Genomic DNA, 17,254 nt, shown 5'->3' with positions numbered 1-17,254 from the left:
CACCTTTTTGGTTCAGAGATGTTTTTCAGTTTTTGGAATCAAAGTCATTAGGCAGAACAGGAATCATCTTCTCAATATGTACTTGTTTTAGTCATATATAAACCTTTGGTAGAGAGGAAATAAGGTTATGGAAACAAAAGAGCCCTTTGTCTGAATAATATTGCAGGTTAATTCCTTAGCAAGCACTGCTTTTAGAGACAACTATTTTGATTTGAATTTTTGTTCCATGAACATTTAAAAAACCCAATATTGTAAAATCTTGGTGCTTTAGAACACACAATGAGAAGGAGAGGCTTAATGAGGACATGGGAATCATCAAGTAGATTGCCTACAGGTACTTCAGTTATTTGTGCCACTGTCTTTTTCTCTAAGGTAGTTGAATATCAATCCTAGAAACATTTCTACCAAATAATCTGTCAGGAAAAAAAAAAGACCCCAAACCAACATGTGAGTTTATGGCATGATGTCACTCCTAAAATTGTTCACTCTGAAGTGCTTCTTCTGGAAATTATGATTTAAGGAAATATTACTGAAGAGCCTTTGTAGAGTTGTACGAAGTCATAACAATTGTCTTATGCAAGAATTTTACTTCTGTAAAGCTGAGATTTCTTTTAATCTATGTTAACATCATGGTCAATATTTTGGATTTTGCCTGTCCATTTGGATTGTGCCTTTTGCATTTCGGCCAAACTTGTCACCATGGGGCAGAGGAGTGAAATGTAGTTAACACTCTAGAAATAGTTCACTTAAAAGGCAGTTAAATATGTGAAATATTCCTAGATAACATCTGTGTAAAATCTATTTCTTATTTTCATAATGCATTTTCCTAGCAAGATCTAGATCTAAACAAAAAATCTCTTTGGATGTTGATCGTGACAGTTATACTGTATTTTTCCAGGGAAGTTCTTTGCAACTGGGACAAGATATTGGTGTTTTTTTCTGTATTACCTAAAATTCTGTGGCTTTTAGGTCCATATGACTGTAAAAATATAGTTCTATTTATAGTTCAGTGTGATCTTAGTCTCAGATGGATCTTGGTCTTAGATGGAGTCGCAGTAGAGTTTCAGATGTCCAGTTTTATCTAAAAAAATCTGCATGCTGATAGTTACACTGTGGACTTATTCACAATGTCCAGGTGTATGTCAGTGCAAAGTGGTGGTTTTAGGTGTGGCCCTTTTGTAATGAAATCAGCATTAGGTTTTCTGAAAGAAAAGAAGCAAACTGTTCAAATGTATCAGTGTTTGGTGATCGGTTTTTTGGTGTATTTTTAAATTGAAATCAACTCCATTCTTCTCTTTACTTCCTTATTTAATGAACCCCTTTGTTTTTTAGGAATCTGAATTAGTAGAATATTCATTTTAATAATTTTAATTAACCCAGGTACTATTATGAATTGTTTATAATATATCATAGCACATTAATGCCTTTCATCATAACTCTTAGCCTCTCTTCCTTTTCCCCCTTGCTCCCATGTAATTTTCTTATGATCCTTCTTCAAAGTCTCTCAGTCCTCAAAAATCATTAGATTCAATTTCTGTTGCTGTTTTCTCATCACAAAGCTTCCTGTGCTGTGCATTAGGGACAGTCATAGCAAATCAGATGAGTAAATTACACGAAGACATTTCAAACAAAACATAATGAAACCTTCTATCAAGCAACTACAGACTACCTTGTGGAGGGATGAATCTTACACTGGATGAATTCTTCCCTATTCCTCATTATTATTTTCCTCATGTTCTTCTTTTTTGCCTGCTTATTCATCATCTGTCAGTGCACGTCCTAACAACCTGACACATTTTATGTGGAAACAATTCTCTTCTCGATTGTTTTCTTCAGCTCTTTCACCTGCATTTAGATTTCCTCTGCTACATGGTACTGCTAAATGCTTCTGCCTTCCAAGTCTAAAGGCTTCATCATCCCTGGAGTGCTTGGCTTGTTTTTCAGGTTGCATTGCAAGAGGTAAACTGGATGCATGAGTCTAGAGGACAGACTTGTTCAGTTTTCCTTCTGTATCAACTATGATTGATGTTAAGGTGAATTTTAGGGTGATGTGCATGTGCTGACTCCAGAAAATCAGCTTAGTTACAGGCCCTTACACTGGCTGTTGTCCTTCCTGAATCTCCAGCTACCTTCTCAGTTGTATAGCACCATCCCTTCACTGCCTGTCTTGTGGTAATGAGGAATGGAACAATATCCAGAGATTTACTCTCAGCAGATTAATCACACTGCCCTCTGCTGCTTTCAGCCGAGTTGATTTATCCCAGTTCATACCATGTTTACCTGTTCTTCAAACAAACATTTTGCACCCGTGTATTTCCCAGTACTGACTTGCAAGAATACTTTGTAAGCCATAAACAAACAAAATGTATATCCCTTTGCTTACTTAAATAATAACCATACCCATTTTTTATAGAGGTGTGGAAGGTTTTACTCTCTTCTGGCAGCATCCCTAGAGGCCAGATCCAATGTGGCAGCAATTCGGTGGAGGATATACAAATGAAGAAGAGATAAAATCCAATTCCATTCATTGGACTTCCTCATGGCCCTCAGCAAGAGGTAGTGTTTTCTGTCCTGAAGTGGTAATCTCCCTTCAGTGTTGTATTCCGTACTGACAAAAATAAATTTTAATAGTCCTTCACTGCAGAAAGCCCTTCAGGTTTCAGCTATTACTTTTCTGATAATTCTCTGTTCTTTGGGGGTTTTTTTGCATTATCCTGTACTCAAGCAATAAAAGATGATTTTGCATGCTCATCTCTTCCAGAGATATTTTCCATTTGGGTATTACACATTATCAGCATAAATGGGATATAATAGTTGTTCTTTACATTATCCTAGAGTGTAAAATCACTCCAAAACAGTTCAGCAGTTTCAGTTCTAACTTACATATATCAGGTAACTATCTTCTAGAGGCAGTGTCTTTTGTCTTGTTTTGTCTCTATGGATGAAAAGTTCCTGTACTATTACAAGGCTGGCTTTCCTGGAGTCTCAGTTACTTTTCTTCTGCTATTTTTACTCATGTCTTTACTGTGCTGCGATAGAAGAGTTTAAAAATCAAGGAACAAAAATTGCCTTCCTTGCCCTCCAAGGGGTTGCCTTGGTCTCTGTCCTCAGGGTAGCAAACCCTTAGCAGAGGGAAACTGTCTCATAGTTGGCTGTTGGTCCCTGCGGGCATCCTTCTGTCACAGATCTCTTTCTGCTTGCTTGTGCAAGTGAAATACAGAAATCCGTGGAGAGCGGGTGGGGAGGTAGAGGCACGTGGCCTGCAGCTGTGGTTGCCAGTTTTAAAAGGCTGCAGGAGGCACAGTGGGGTTTGGGCATGAGCTTCAGCACCTCCTGCTGCTGGGCGCTCCTGTTTTGCTGAGGGGGGAGCTGACATCTTCATCGCTGGTATCACAAGTAGATGTGCAGCAGGTTTGCACCGAGGTGGGTTTCCAAGCCACTGGGGATGAGGAGAGCCTGCCAAATTCCCAGCTTCTTGTCTGGCAGGTGGAGACCGCCAGATGACCTGGTCTGAGGCCAGGGTGGGAGCACTGGGAGATGGCTTACAAGTGTAGGAACTGGCAAGAATAGGGCTGTTTCTAGATGCAGTGCTGGCAAGGCTTTATCACAGGCCAGCAGAAAAGAGCATCTAAGATTTAACCATTACAGGTTGCTCAGCAGAAATTAGTTTTCTTTTAATGGTGAAAAAGAAGCATCTGTTAAATACTTATTTATGTATTATATTTGCAAGTTTTGAAAAGTGAATTATTTGTGGAGGTTTTGGGGTTTTTGTTTGTTTGTTTGGGTGGATGGATTTTTGTTTTGGTGTAGGTGTAGGATTTTATAAAATGACTGTGAAATGGACTTTGCAGGCTATCCCTGTAGCTTGCATGAACTTGATGACTCTATTGGAGATCCTCAATTTGATAGGATTCCTGAGGGTAAGTCCTGTCTTTCCTGAGTTTTGTCCCGATAGCAAAAGTTGTTTGTTTGGAGAAATCCAGGTTTTGAGACCTAAGCTGGGGATTCTTTTCTGCTATGGGGACGTAAGTCTGTGCTGCTCGGGCTGCAGGTATGTCACAGAGCCGGGTGCCTGTCACAGGGCTGTGCTGATGTTGACCACACAGAGTGACTCAAACCCCTGCTCCTGAGGTGGAGGCAAGCCAGGATATATTGCTGTATCCTACCTTGCCCTCTTGCCCTCATTCCTGTCGTGGAAGGGAGATGTGGATTAGTGGGGAACACATCACCAAGGTCTATGTACTTCTTCCAGTCCTTGGCTATGTGGTCAGGAAACTGACCTCTACTCCTTTATGAGATTAGTATGATTTGTGGTGCAAAAATCGGAAATATTCATGTCTTTTTCTGTTAAGTGAGAGTGTGGAGGTTGCAGCTATGCAGCTGATGCTGGAAGGTTTAATTTCTGAGTGGTGATAAGCCTGACCAGTGGCCAGAAAGGGCCCAGGGGGTCAGAGCTGCAGGAGCATTTGTTTCCTTGTTGTAAGGAATTGCTTAAAGAGGCAGTGGCTGTTCTTTTAAGGAAAGGATGAAGCTGGATGCATAGTCTGCACTGTCCCGACGTGCTGTGTATGGAACATGTGCATCTTTAAATATTTTTTAAGCTTTTGCATGGGAAGGAAAAATACTTGGTGCATATTGGCATTTCTGACCTTCTAGCAATTCCCTAATCCTTCAGGGGGGTCACTTTTTACCTTTTTAGGTGTTTTGATTTTTGTAGTTGGTCCCTTGTTCATTTGAGATGATGTAAGATTCAGTGTAGCTCTGAAATTTAGTTTTCTGGTTTTGTTTTCTCCAATTTATTTCTTCCATCTTTGTTTGAGGACCTGTTTTGGTGTCAGTGACTCTGCTGCCTTAATCATCTGTACCCTTCCTTCATGAGACCAGATTTTAAGGGTTTACCTCTGCCACCTGCCATCAGTCTCAATGGCTGGTGCTGTTTTACCTATGATAAATAGTTAAGGTTCAGACTCATCCTTTGTGTAGTCCTCACGACTGCTTTGCTATGAAATGCCATTACAGTGGTTACTGGTGAAGGACATTTTAAGACTCCCACAGAAGACCAGTGCCCTGGTTGTAGATGGTTGGTAATTTGAAATGTTTTATATTTCCTCTTCCAGATGATAGTATTTTGCCTACAGGGATAAACGATGCCTTCTGCTTGTCATGTGTGTTACAGGATTGAATGCTATGTGTTTTATGTGTTGAGACAGAACCTCATTAAAATTCAAGTTTTACTGAGCAGCATTGATCTCATCTGTTTACAATAACAAGTAATTGTACATAAAACTGTTAATTATCAGGAAACTGCGGTGTATGCCTTTAGTACTTGATACGATTCCCATATTTTACTTGATTATATGGGTTGAATAACAGTTGCACAATCAGAGTTTCTAATCAGAGCTGGAAAGCAGAGTCTTCTTTGCTTTGTTAAGTCTTGGTTGATGAACTGTTTTTTTTCAAAACTACTTTGGTTTGGGTCTGGTTTTTTGATAAGGTTTCACGTTGTTTTTCAGGTATTTTATGAAGCTTTAGAACATAAATGTGTGTGTTTTATTTCTCCTCTTTGAAAAGTCAGCCAATTTTAAAGGAATTTCACACCTCTGACTAATAAATGAAGCTACACTTTTGAACTTGTAAACACATGTATACATAACTTTATGTTTGAATAAGATGCTCTGCTAAACTCCAGTAAGAATGTTACTGTCAGCAAACTTTTTTTATGAACAGGTTTGTTCCCAGGGCTGGAGTCAGTGGTAAGCGGATCGGCAGGGACAAATGACGATGTGCCAGCCCTGCCTGCTGGGTTTGGAGGCTGCCACCATTGGGCACTGCACACTGGGGTGCTGAGGTGTTTGGTCTGCAGTGCTTGTTCTCTTAGGTACAGCTGCCATACAGGTTAGGAAGGACTGCCCTGTGTTGCTGCTTTTGCTGGCCAATGCCCTCATGTTGTGATTCAGCCCTTTATTTTTAGCTGCCTAATTGCAGCCAAGTGCTGCACAGAACACAGATAAGGGAACGCATTTTAACATGAAAATCACAGTAATATATTGGGCAAAAATATTCTCTTTTTTTTTTTTTCCCTTGAGAATTGAAAGTAACTGAGAGATCATTACAAATTTATTTATTTATTTATTTATTTATTTACAAAGGCCTTGTTCTCACATTTAAATCTTTTGGAAAAAAAACGCACATGAAAAAGCAAAACATAATGATCATGACAGGATGAGTATTCAAGCTTCTCCACGTGGCAGAGATAATTAAGAATTTTTAATAATATATAAGATTGTTTTGATTATGGAAGGCTAATCTCATTTTCAGAAGAAAGTTTCAGGCATTTCTTACTGTGGGAATAAGCTTGAATGGCATGGAAAGGAAACGTAGCCCCCAATTAGCATCCTTTAAAATAATGAAAAGAGTAATCAAATCCCAGTTTTCCCACATACAAAAATTGTCCCCCATTCTTCTGACTGAAAACTGCTCTGTGCAAAGAAGCAGGTGTAAAACTGACTCTGCCTACAATCTGCAGCCACAGCTTGCCATCATGTCAACAGGTTTTTTGTGTTTAAAGTTAGTATGTTGCTCATGCTTCTGAAAAGTTTTCACTTTAGAGCAGTAGAACAAAAATATGCATGTTGCTGTGCACAAAAAACCTCCTCAAACTGAAAAATCAAGGTGAGTTTTAGCCTGAGCCGCATTTCTGTGGTGTTGCCAGAAATAAATGCTTTTAGTCATTGCAGCACAGATATAAAGCACACCTCTCTATCTGTGCTTGTAACATATTCTTTTTCTGCTCTTATTTGTTTTATCCTCATCACTCTAGACTCAGTCCCTCTTTTGCCTCATAATTCTTTTGTGTTAGCAAACCGAGCACTGTGATACTTTAAATAAAATAAATGTTGTAGAAACTGGAGACAAATACAAAATGTGTGACTGTGAGAGAGAATATGTGTACATGTTTTTAATTATCTCCTTGTGAATTACACAATATTGTACTGTACACTATTAATGAAATTTTCTAGATAGTGTGGTCTTCATGTAGATGCTTTATATGCTTGAGCTTCTTTGTGAATGTTAGAAATTGTTTATTTTTTCATAAGTGTATTTTTATATTCTTCCACAAAAGTTGTAGGAAAGGAATTCAGAATATTTGTGTGTAACCCTAGACAATTAACTCAATGGGAACCATTCGGAACAGGTAAATTTAAAGATGTTGTTATATTTGAAGAATACTGCTGTCAGAGATATTTTTATGTATTTTAGGTACTTTGATATTATATTAGGTGGAATATTATGTTAATTGTATTATACTGGGTGAAAAAAGATTGTTCTGGTAGAACTGTCTATTATAACTGGAAAATATTTTTAATAATTTGCTAGTAACAGTGGTTCCAATCTACTTATTACTCTTATTGATTGAGGAAGATCTTTTCATTGCCAGCAAGTTCTTCAGTTATAAAAGTTTCCTTTTAGAAATGCAACCATGTAAAACTATTCCTGATTGAAATTTAATTTTATATTTTGAGACCTGCTGGTTTACAGTCCTAGACTCATCAGATAGTCCTGTTTTCACCCCCATAATCTTCAACATGCTGATTTTTGTATAGTTCTGTCCTAACCAGCATGCTTAGAACCAATTTGGGTGCCATTCAGAAATTTCTTGCAAGATTTTGCAGTTTTGACAAAAAATCATATGAGCTTGGCAAAATGTCTTTCCCATGAATCTGTTTCTTGTGGGATACAACATTGCTTTTTTTGTAGTCATTGTTAGGTTAGTGAGATAACAGATACTGATTTTGCTGAGTGAGTGTCCGGCCCACAGAACTGCTATTCCTCGAGTCATCCTTCCTAAAAGATTGGTGCATTAGATTCCATCAAGTGCTCCAAACTCAACCAGTATCAACACAGTTACAGTTTGAGATTGTTCTCTAGCATCTGGTGGAGGCAAGGTACATGGATGTGCCAAAAGACCTGAAGTTAGCAGCGGCTATCTGTAGTCCTCCTCAGTCTTAGACTGCAAAATATTTAATCTCACTTACTGTATGTGTTACTGCTAAGAACATCACTCACATTTTGGAGACATGATATTAAAAATCTGCCAGTATGAGATTTTAAGTGTTTCAGCCTGCGCTGGAGCCCTCTCTTCCCTACCACGAGAATCAGTAAGCTCAAGCCCAAAGCTCTGAAGGCTGCACAGCCCAGAGGTGGTGTCATGGCAGAGTTTACAGTCTACACAGTTTGCACTCATACAGAAATATGGTTGCAAATAACATAGTTTTGAACTATTTCTTTTTTTTCCTTGTAATTTAATGTAAAAATATTTATTGATGACCCATTTTTAATGCACAAAACAAATTACTTTTTGTGGACACATGCATGCATTTGCTTTGTTTCTAAATCATTATTTTCTGTGTTTCCAAACCACAGTTTTAAAGTTTTTTTTTCAGCCAACCATATCTTTCTACTCATGTCTCTTTAAATTCTTAGTAGATGAAAGCAGATTAAAGATGCCTTGCTTTTTAGTAGCATATTACCCCTTTCCCAGTTACACATATAGTCCTTTTTTATTGTTATACTGCTTTTACTTTCTTGAAATTATTGTAAAGAATTATTATTGTAAAATCTCCCTCAGTTTTAAGATTGTATCAACAAGTTGTTTGTCACTTCTTGCTGTTAAAGGTTCCCTCAGCTGACTTGGCTCATAGCTGTGATGTACTGGAGTCTGCTCCAGTACCTCCTCTCCTGCCTTGTTTATTTAAACTAGCTGCACAACAAACTGTACTTGTTAATCACTGTGACTTAGGTAAATAATGTTACATCTATGTGAGTCTATAAATACGTTTTTGAACCAAATGTGAAAAAAAACCCAACAACAACAAAACATTTAGGGCTCAATTGACCAAGCCTGGTGAGCAGTTCACATACATCCCATCAGTTACTTACTGAATATGTGCTTATTGATTGACACAAAGCTGATAATCTGAATCCCTGCTAACCTAGGAGACACTGGAAGCTTTCTGTGCAACACAAACTAATGCTGTAATGCTGTTTCTCTAATCTGTTGGTTTGTTTTTTTTTTTTTTTTTTTTTTTTTACAGTCCTATGGTAAAGGGGCAAGAAGAAAAAACCGATTTAAAGGCTCAGATGGGAGTACATCTTCTGACACTACCTCCAACAGTTTTGTACGCCAGGTATGGGTTTTCAGTTTCTGAAAGATTGAATGGCTTGCTGGTGTAAATGTTCAAAATATAATTTTTAATTTATTTTTTGTAAGTTGTCAACTCAGACTGATGCTGTAGTCTGAGAAATAGCAGAAGTCTCTTCTGGCACAATGAAAAATATTTGGTTGCTATTGTTTTGATCTTGGCATAAAAATACTTTTTCTTTTCTCATTCCTTTCCATGTATAGTAGTTACCCTTATTTTTGTTACTCTAATGCTATCAGGTGATTAAAGCTGGAGGAGGAGGCAGAGTCTGATAGAATTGCCTGAAGTGGCAACATTTGGAAGAAAGAATCAAACCCCTACCAATCCTTAGGGTTTTCCTGCTTAAAATAGTGCTGCATGAAGCAGTGTTAACCTAGATGCTTTCCTCCCACATCCCACTGTTATTTTAGGCATGGGTTGGAGGGGAAATCCTTGGCAGCATTTGTCCCCGTTGCACTGATGCTGGAAGGAGCCTGTAGAAGATGGGGTGGTGGTGTAGGCTTCTGTGCCCTGGTGTCTGTGTGTCTGCTTCCAAGGGAGAGGTCCTGGTGGAACCCATGGTGATCCCAGACCAGTGTGGGTGCTCGCAGGACAGCTCATTCTGGCCAACAGAAGGTGGCTGGAAGCGTGTCCAGAGCCCAGGGTGGCTCTGGTGCTACTGAGACTGTGCTTCTGAGGAAGGAGGGTGCGTGTCAGTGACGTGTGGTTGACAGCTAGGAGAGCAGAAATGGTACCCAGAGCACCAAAGTGGCTGAGCCTGTGCAGTCTGAAACACAGCTCTTCATGCCCAGCTGATTCAAGCCATGGTATCTTCAGTGCAGACTTGGCCATCTTTTTCAGAGAGGTTCTGGAATTTGGGAACTTTCATAGCAGAGTTTTGGGGGCTTTTTTTACCATAAGCAGGCATCACGCCTCCTTCTCTGCTGGCTTGTTCTGCATGTCCCTTCATCCCAAATTATTTAATGACTCCATTGATGTTGCATTGATTATATCAGTACACATCTCCTGTATACAAAATTTTTTGACTTTGTCCTGCTGTGATTGTGTTGGTAGGTTTTGTGGTAGGCTGTGTATTTGATAAAGTCAGACCCTTGTTACATTTCACTTTCTGTTGGACCCAGATATGAAATATGAATTGATCATGGGAGTTTTCAGCAGCAGTATACTATATCAAGGTGGAAACCCTGGATCACGTAAATTACTTGTTTGGGACATTTTGTCCTGTCTTAAAGTACAGTGAGTCTAAGCAGTGTTTGAGAGTAGCAACAGAATCTCCCAGTTCCAAGGAATCTTTGTAAGGAATTCTTTGTTGCTGTTTTCCTTAGCTCTTTGTGGATGTTCAATTCAGCCTGGAACATTTTTAGCAGAGTATGAGTGTTTATTTTACACCAGCTGCACATGCTTCTTTGCCTTTCTTGTTTACCTAAATGAAATCTGAAGTTGGTCTCAAGTATCTCCTCTTGCTTGTTTTGTGATGGTGAGGAGCAGGGCAAAGAGGATCCACAAGGAGGGGGATCATCAAACCAAGCAGTGATGTTGAAGTGGAGATCTGGTTGTCTCTACAGAGTGTGAGGCATGATTTATCAAACCTCCAGACCTACCATAGGAAGCAGATTTGGTGAGCTGTAGACTGTGTGTCTATTTCTTTCTGAGGGCTTTAAAGGGAGTGTGACTTCAAGTGTAGATTTTTACAGAAGAGATTTATATATTTCCATGAAATAAAATTTAGTAGTTACTCAAGTGGTGTAATACAAATGATTGAAAAGTGAGTAGCTTCTGTGAAAAATTAGAGATGTCATAGATTGCTAAAGCAAAACTCAGCTTTGTAATTGTATTGTCACTGAAGATAATGAAGGGATGTTAATGGATAAGTTAATTAGTGAATACATTTGACAATTAATGAATTAATTTAATATTACATTAAATTGTCCAGAGTAAATTTTTAAAAAATCCCCACAAAACACTCCTACCAAGTAATGTGCAGGCAGAGCCGTTCAAGTTGTAGCAGATGTAGGAGAGAAATAAATGCTTCTTCACAGTTGCTGCTGAGACGTTTATGTCAGAGCTTGGATTCCATGTTCAACAGGTTTTCCTGCTCTGATTCCTCTCCTGGGACAGCTTGGTTTCTCTTACACTAAGGAAGAGTTACCACCAACATGACCAGGGTGCCCAGTGTTCCAGATATTAAACAGAATGGGGGCAGAGTTTTCCGCTTGCTCAGCTGCTGTACCCTTCCCAGAAACTCTCTTTGTATACATATTGTTTATCTCCAGGTATCTTGCAGGATATTTTACATGGTGTAAATGAACATAATTGTTTTGCAATAGCCATTTATTTGCAGGAAAAAATATAAATCCATTAATTTTGTCTTTTTCTAAGATGGATGATAATTGCAGAAAAACAGGGCAGACAAATGAATTTAAACCCTTTAGAGTCAGTGATGTACCATTCATTTCCTGTTATTTTATTTTAGTGCTGTATTAAAATCAAGAAATAAGCTCTTGCTTAAAAATGAATTTGTGGGGTTGTTAATGGCGGTTTTGATCTAGACATAGGATACACAACCTGTTTGTTCCAGCAGTGCTTATGATGCCCATAGCTGCCTTTTGTTTCTCCAACCTCATTTCCCTCCATCAGTTCCCGCTTCCTTTCCCATTTAATTTTTAACTTCTCTTGCCACTTTTATGTGCATCTCTACAAGTACTTCCCTCTGCACTGAAGAAGGAGTCCTGGGGTTGTCCTGAACATTTATCACCAGGATCTGTCTGTATTCCTCATAAGGAAGAAGAAATGTTTGGAAGGTGCTTTTGTGGGATATTTAGCTGGCGTATCCTTAAGCCAAGGGGAGCTGTGAGAGGTGTGCAGGTTCTTGCCATAAGCATCAATAGAAAGTAGTAGTTCCTAACACAGAAATATATTGTTGCTGGATAAAAGAAGACAAATACATTAGTCCTAAGGAAATGTCATGCACATGGAAGGCAATTGAGGTATTTGGCAGGAGCAAGGATATAGGATTCAGTCTTTTGAATTCACAGAGCTGCTGGGCATTTAAGGAGGGCTGCAGGAGGGAGGGACGGACTTCATGTTTATTGTTAACATTGATGAACTTTGTTGTCTGGGTTTTAATATTTCCTTAAGGACATATGCCTCTCTTGCTCCAATATATTTACCTGGCAGGTTTCCTGCTATGCACACCACATGTTACAGTAATAAAAGTAATGCCAACATTGTACTCTTTCCTTCAAATGCAACTAAGTAATGTTCAAATTGCTTGTAAACTCTGCTGCTGTATAAGAAGAATGAAATGTGGCCTGCAGAGCCCTGTGTGCAATGATCTTTTCCATTTAAATCTGTTTTGTGGAGTGCTGAAATAGAGCAGAGCAATCTATCCAGTATTGTTTCTGATGCGTATAAAAGAAGATTTAAACTGGAGCAAGAGCATCTGTATATAATATACAAATTAAGCCCCCATTCTTTTCAGTCCAGTTAGAGCTCCTCTGTGCTGTGAATTTTATGTATTGATACAGATTTTTATTATAATTTTTACTTGTGACACTATAATATGTATGAGATTTTAGGGGAATGTTTGGATCATGTTCTGTTTGTTTGTTACCAAAAAAATGTTTGTTTAGTTTTGTCTCCAGTTTGTTATTGATGATATTTGAGCTTAAAAAAATAACAACAATTTGGCCTTCTTTTTATTTGCTAGCAACAACTGCTTGTCTTTTTAATAGCAGGAGAGGGAATTTTTTTTTTTTCTCTCTGTTTTCTTGTGAAGTTGTATTGGCAATTAAGCTGTGTATTTGGAAAGCAGAAGCATCATTGCACACCAATCAGCTCCTAACTGAATGTAATAATGTCTTTAGGGAACCAAAGGACATTGTGTTATATAGTTTTCATCATCTTTTTTGAGCTTTGGAGTGATAAGCAGCTTGTTCTTAGGGTTAGTTATGAAAGACTGAATTGGATTTGAGCTCTAGTTGTTGCCATTTTGACTGATGGTTGGTAATGATTTTGTTCCCAAGGGTTTCTTCAAAATACAGATCAGACAACGTGTTTTGCACACAACACTATGGCACTTCCCAGGAACATTATTTTAAGCAAATTGCATGTTCTGATAGCATTACATATTTTGTGGTTGTGCTTCTGGACCTGTCTTTGTCAAGGTTTTATTTTAAATCATAATGATTAATCAGAGAGGCAGGCTAAGTTGTTGGGATTTTTATGTATTGCAAAGGCAGATTAGATTGTGAAATAGGCTGTTGTCTATGGACTGGCTTACAGAAATATTTAAGGATTTACAAATCTGGTTTTTTTTTCCTTTAAATATTGGCTTGATGCCTGTTATGCTGTGTTCACTCAAAAACACAGCTATAAATAATTATGTAGGAAATTCATTATTCTTCTGCTTTCCTCTAAGGACTTTTGCCTAGCTGTGTAATTACCTATTGAATTTTATGAATGGTAAAACTAAGATTTGCTCTAAAAACCAATTTGAAAATATTGACTTAGTTTTGCTCATAAACATGCCTCTTAATCTTGATTTCACCAGAGAACTGGGCTGTGTCAGAAATGTATTCCTCTTGTTTTAATTGCCTTTTTTCTTTCAGATGTAGAGCTTAGCTTTGATTTTTAATTTTTTTGCCTTTTCATGAGGGGAAGAGCTTATGTATTCAGCTCACAGATGCAGCCTGCCAGTGAGGCTATGCATTTACAGGCTGAGCCACAAAGAACTGGTGCAGAGTGGGCAAAGATATTAGCTTTGGTCTTCATGCCCAGTACTAACAAGCTTAGGCTGAAAACCTGTCTGTGTTTAACCTGCTAGGACTATTCCTGCTTCTTGAAGACTATATGTGAACAAGATTGTGGCCAGCCAGAAAATCTAAATAAATAAGTACAAATAGGGCTCACTTGCCTATTAATATATTCTTACATCCTTTGTGGGCCTCGAATTATGAGACATGTTTTGCTTGTAGAGAGAAAAAGGAGCTTTGCAAACTTACCATTAGATTTTACCCATAAAAAAAAAATAAGGTATGTGAGGCACTTTTAGAGGTATTGTGCAAACACTGATTGTAATACATAAAAATATATATCTGCTGCTCAGCTCAATTTTCTCATCTCCTATTTCTGATGCAAATGTCTGGAGTTGTTAGATTTTTTTCTGGTGTCTTTCTGCAGATTTCACTGAAAGCCAGATCAGTGGTGCTTGTGGTCTGTGTTTGCTCTTGGGATTGCATTGAAGCCTTACACAACCAATAAATTCTAGAAAGTCTGCTTATTTCAAACACATTAAATAACACTGTTATTTCATGGGGAATTGATGCGATTGTGGTGCCCTGTGTTTTGCACCATAAATTGTAAGTTATTGAAAGAAATGCATTGCACTTGGATAAAGCCAATTTAGTGAGGGCATGGGGAGTATGACGTGTGTGCTGCTCTGTTCTTCTGGTGGTAGTGGGAGCACCCAAACTTTCCCCTGAAGGCCAGTGTGTGACTTCAAATCCTGGGCAGGCAGCGCAGTTCCAGGGTGGCCTGCTGCTTGTACTGAGCAATGTGAATCAGCTCTTAGTCAAATCCACTGAGACTGCCTGTGTTGTGATACGACTCCAGGAGTAGTACTGGCATGGGAAAGCAGCTGTTTTTTATGTACTTCTTGTTGTATGAAGTAAACCAAGTTCACAGCAGGGTGAAGAACTTGGAGCAGTGCAGGTATTCATAAGAATATGTCAGTTCAGCTGTTGATGTAGAGTTTCATTTATGGCTCATAAATAAATAAGTAAATTGTTCTCAGTTCCTCAGTTGTGGTAAAAAGCAGTTGGATAGGGAGTAGGAGGAGGAAGGACAGCTTTTAGAAGAGGCCTGGGTTGGGAGCATGGGGCTGGAGGAAGGGAGCAGGAAGAAAGGGACTTTCCCTTCTGATGGCACTTGTGGAGCTGCAGACATGGGGAAAAATAATCACATTAGGTTCATTGAGCTATAGATTTCCTTGGCTGTAGTAAGAGTTTGAAAAGTCTCCTTTTTTGGCCTGGAGAGAATAGAACAGATGCCCCTATAAAGCATGGGATTTTGGCAGGCATGACTGGAGGGGAGATGGCTGAGAAAAAGCTGTCAGAAAGGAAGTTCATTTGTGGACTTCAATTCTTTCATGGGCCCTTTTTTGCCTCAAATGGTTTCTAAGAATAGAAGTCAAAATGTTGCCATGTGTTTAAAATAAACCCCATACACCCTCTAACCAAAACAAACAGGCAAAACATCTTAATGCTCTTCTGACATGTCCATTTATGCTTCTTGTAGCAGGGTAAGAGAAAATTACCAAGGGGGGAACAACTAAATGTAATTCTTTGTAAAAACAGAAGGGTAGGAGCTCTCTTTATAGCCTTGAATGGGTGTGCATGTTTGATGTTACTCTGCATGCAGCTGAAGTCAACACATCCTTTTCCAAGGAGCAGTGGAAATTTTGAAGGTGGGGCTCATACCTGATGTCTGCTGAGATGATTGCCAGCATTGCTTTGGAGCTTGCTGAGATGATGGGTGGGTGTTGAGAGGTGTCTGACAGGTCAGACGTGGCCTGCTGCACAAGGGAGATGCAAGCCCTGAAGGCGGGTGGGTGGCATCCCTGGAGGGGCAGCTGTTGCACCTCCTTTGGCATTCCCATTGCTGCTGGCTCTGTGCTTCTCTGGCTCTGTCAGGGAGAGAAGGAACGGGGCTTTCCAGTTGCTCAGTGTCTGCCGCTCAATCAAACCATCACTCAATCGCCTTTGGCAGCATCAGATCCGTCATTTTGTAGCGGGGCCTTCAAAAGGCGTGACAGGACTTGTGCATGGCTGAGCCAGGGGGTTTCTGCGGGTGACTGAGCCACCTCCGTGCAGAGGAGGGCGAGGAGGAGGAGGCAGGAGCTCAGTTCTTTGAGCAGGCAGAGGTGTGAGGAGTTTTTAAACACTTAGCTAAACTGGTGAAGGATTTTTGGAGACTCTTCTATCATAGTGGATGGCATATGGAATGAGCAGAAAGCCTAAACTGGGTTAGGCTTAAGCCTTTGTCTTTGGCCAAATACCTTTATAGCTGCTGATTGCTCTCTGACTGTCTCCATCTTTCAGCTTTGCTCTAATCAGAGTGGGCTTGCAAGAGCTGAACCTCTCAAAAGCCTTACAGCTGTGCTGGGAAGGAATCTCCTTGCCTGTATTTGCTGCTCCTTGTGTGGGATATAGCAATTTTTTCCTTTTTCCATGGAAAAACTACGCAGTTGTAAACAGTTAAGATCAAAATTAGGAATGGGATTGAATGAGAATCAAGTGTTTTGTTTTATTTTGTCCCCTGCTTCTCCCAGAAAATTCAGTGTGGTTTCTAGTTCTTGTGTGCAGCATTGTCTGTAAATTTGTGGTGAGATGCAAGGTTTATTATATGCTATCATAGATGTTTTGTAGTACAGACATACAAAATATCTGCAATGGAAGAAGGTTTCTTATGCATATATTTAATTATAGTGAGTGCAGAGACTGTAAAAATATTTTATGAAGATAAATGCAGTATTTTTACAACTTTTACTTATGGGCCTATCTAGTTGGAAATTTTTTTAACAAGGCCCTAAAATATGAGGGGTCTTTTTAGAAATAACATGTTTTAATTCACCTGCAAAATTCCGTTTATAATTACATTTAAGTGCATCATAAACAATTGTTTAGTTCCTGAAGTGTTTTCTGTAATTTTCAATATTGCATTGATTTTCAGGGTTTGCATTTACACTGTGTGGTTTTGATTGGGAACAAACGCCTAAGACAAGGGAACAGTTTGATCCTCTGTAAAGTAAATGTCATCTTCTGCTCCAAAATGCAGGCAGATTCATTGGAAAATAACTGCTGCTTGGCCAATGTGCAGCAAGCTGCTTCAATTTCTCTCCATCGTGAAGATGAGCCGCTCCCAGTTGCTGGCAGGGCTCAGGGAGTAAGGAAAGATCGTTTGCAATTAGCCAGGGGGATTTACTGGATCTTTTGTTTTTCATGATATTCCACCAGTACATCCTGCTTTAACTCAGGAGTGCTTAGTTTCAT

At 39.1% G+C, this 17,254-nt stretch overlaps 1 protein-coding gene across 5 annotated transcripts in view; it reads left to right on the top strand.

Moving 5' to 3' along the window:
* The window catches only part of CACNB2 (calcium voltage-gated channel auxiliary subunit beta 2), a 240,308-nt gene that overhangs the window by 1,654 nt on the left and 221,400 nt on the right, over positions 1–17,254 (top strand). For all 5 annotated transcript variants that reach the window (XM_041486777.1, XM_041486770.1, XM_041486795.1 and 2 more), the window contains exon 2: positions 9,096–9,188. In XM_041486777.1, coding sequence (XP_041342711.1) covers positions 9,096–9,188 — 93 coding nt within the window. The remainder of the gene's footprint in view (positions 1–9,095; positions 9,189–17,254) is intronic.

Source organism: Pyrgilauda ruficollis, unplaced genomic scaffold (genome assembly GCF_017590135.1).
Source record: "Pyrgilauda ruficollis isolate IOZ18807 unplaced genomic scaffold, ASM1759013v1 scaffold12, whole genome shotgun sequence".
In the NCBI taxonomy this organism is placed as follows: Eukaryota; Metazoa; Chordata; class Aves; order Passeriformes; family Passeridae; genus Pyrgilauda; species Pyrgilauda ruficollis.
The sequence above is the reverse complement of the archived record's forward strand: the minus strand, read 5'-3'. Positions and strand labels throughout refer to the sequence as shown.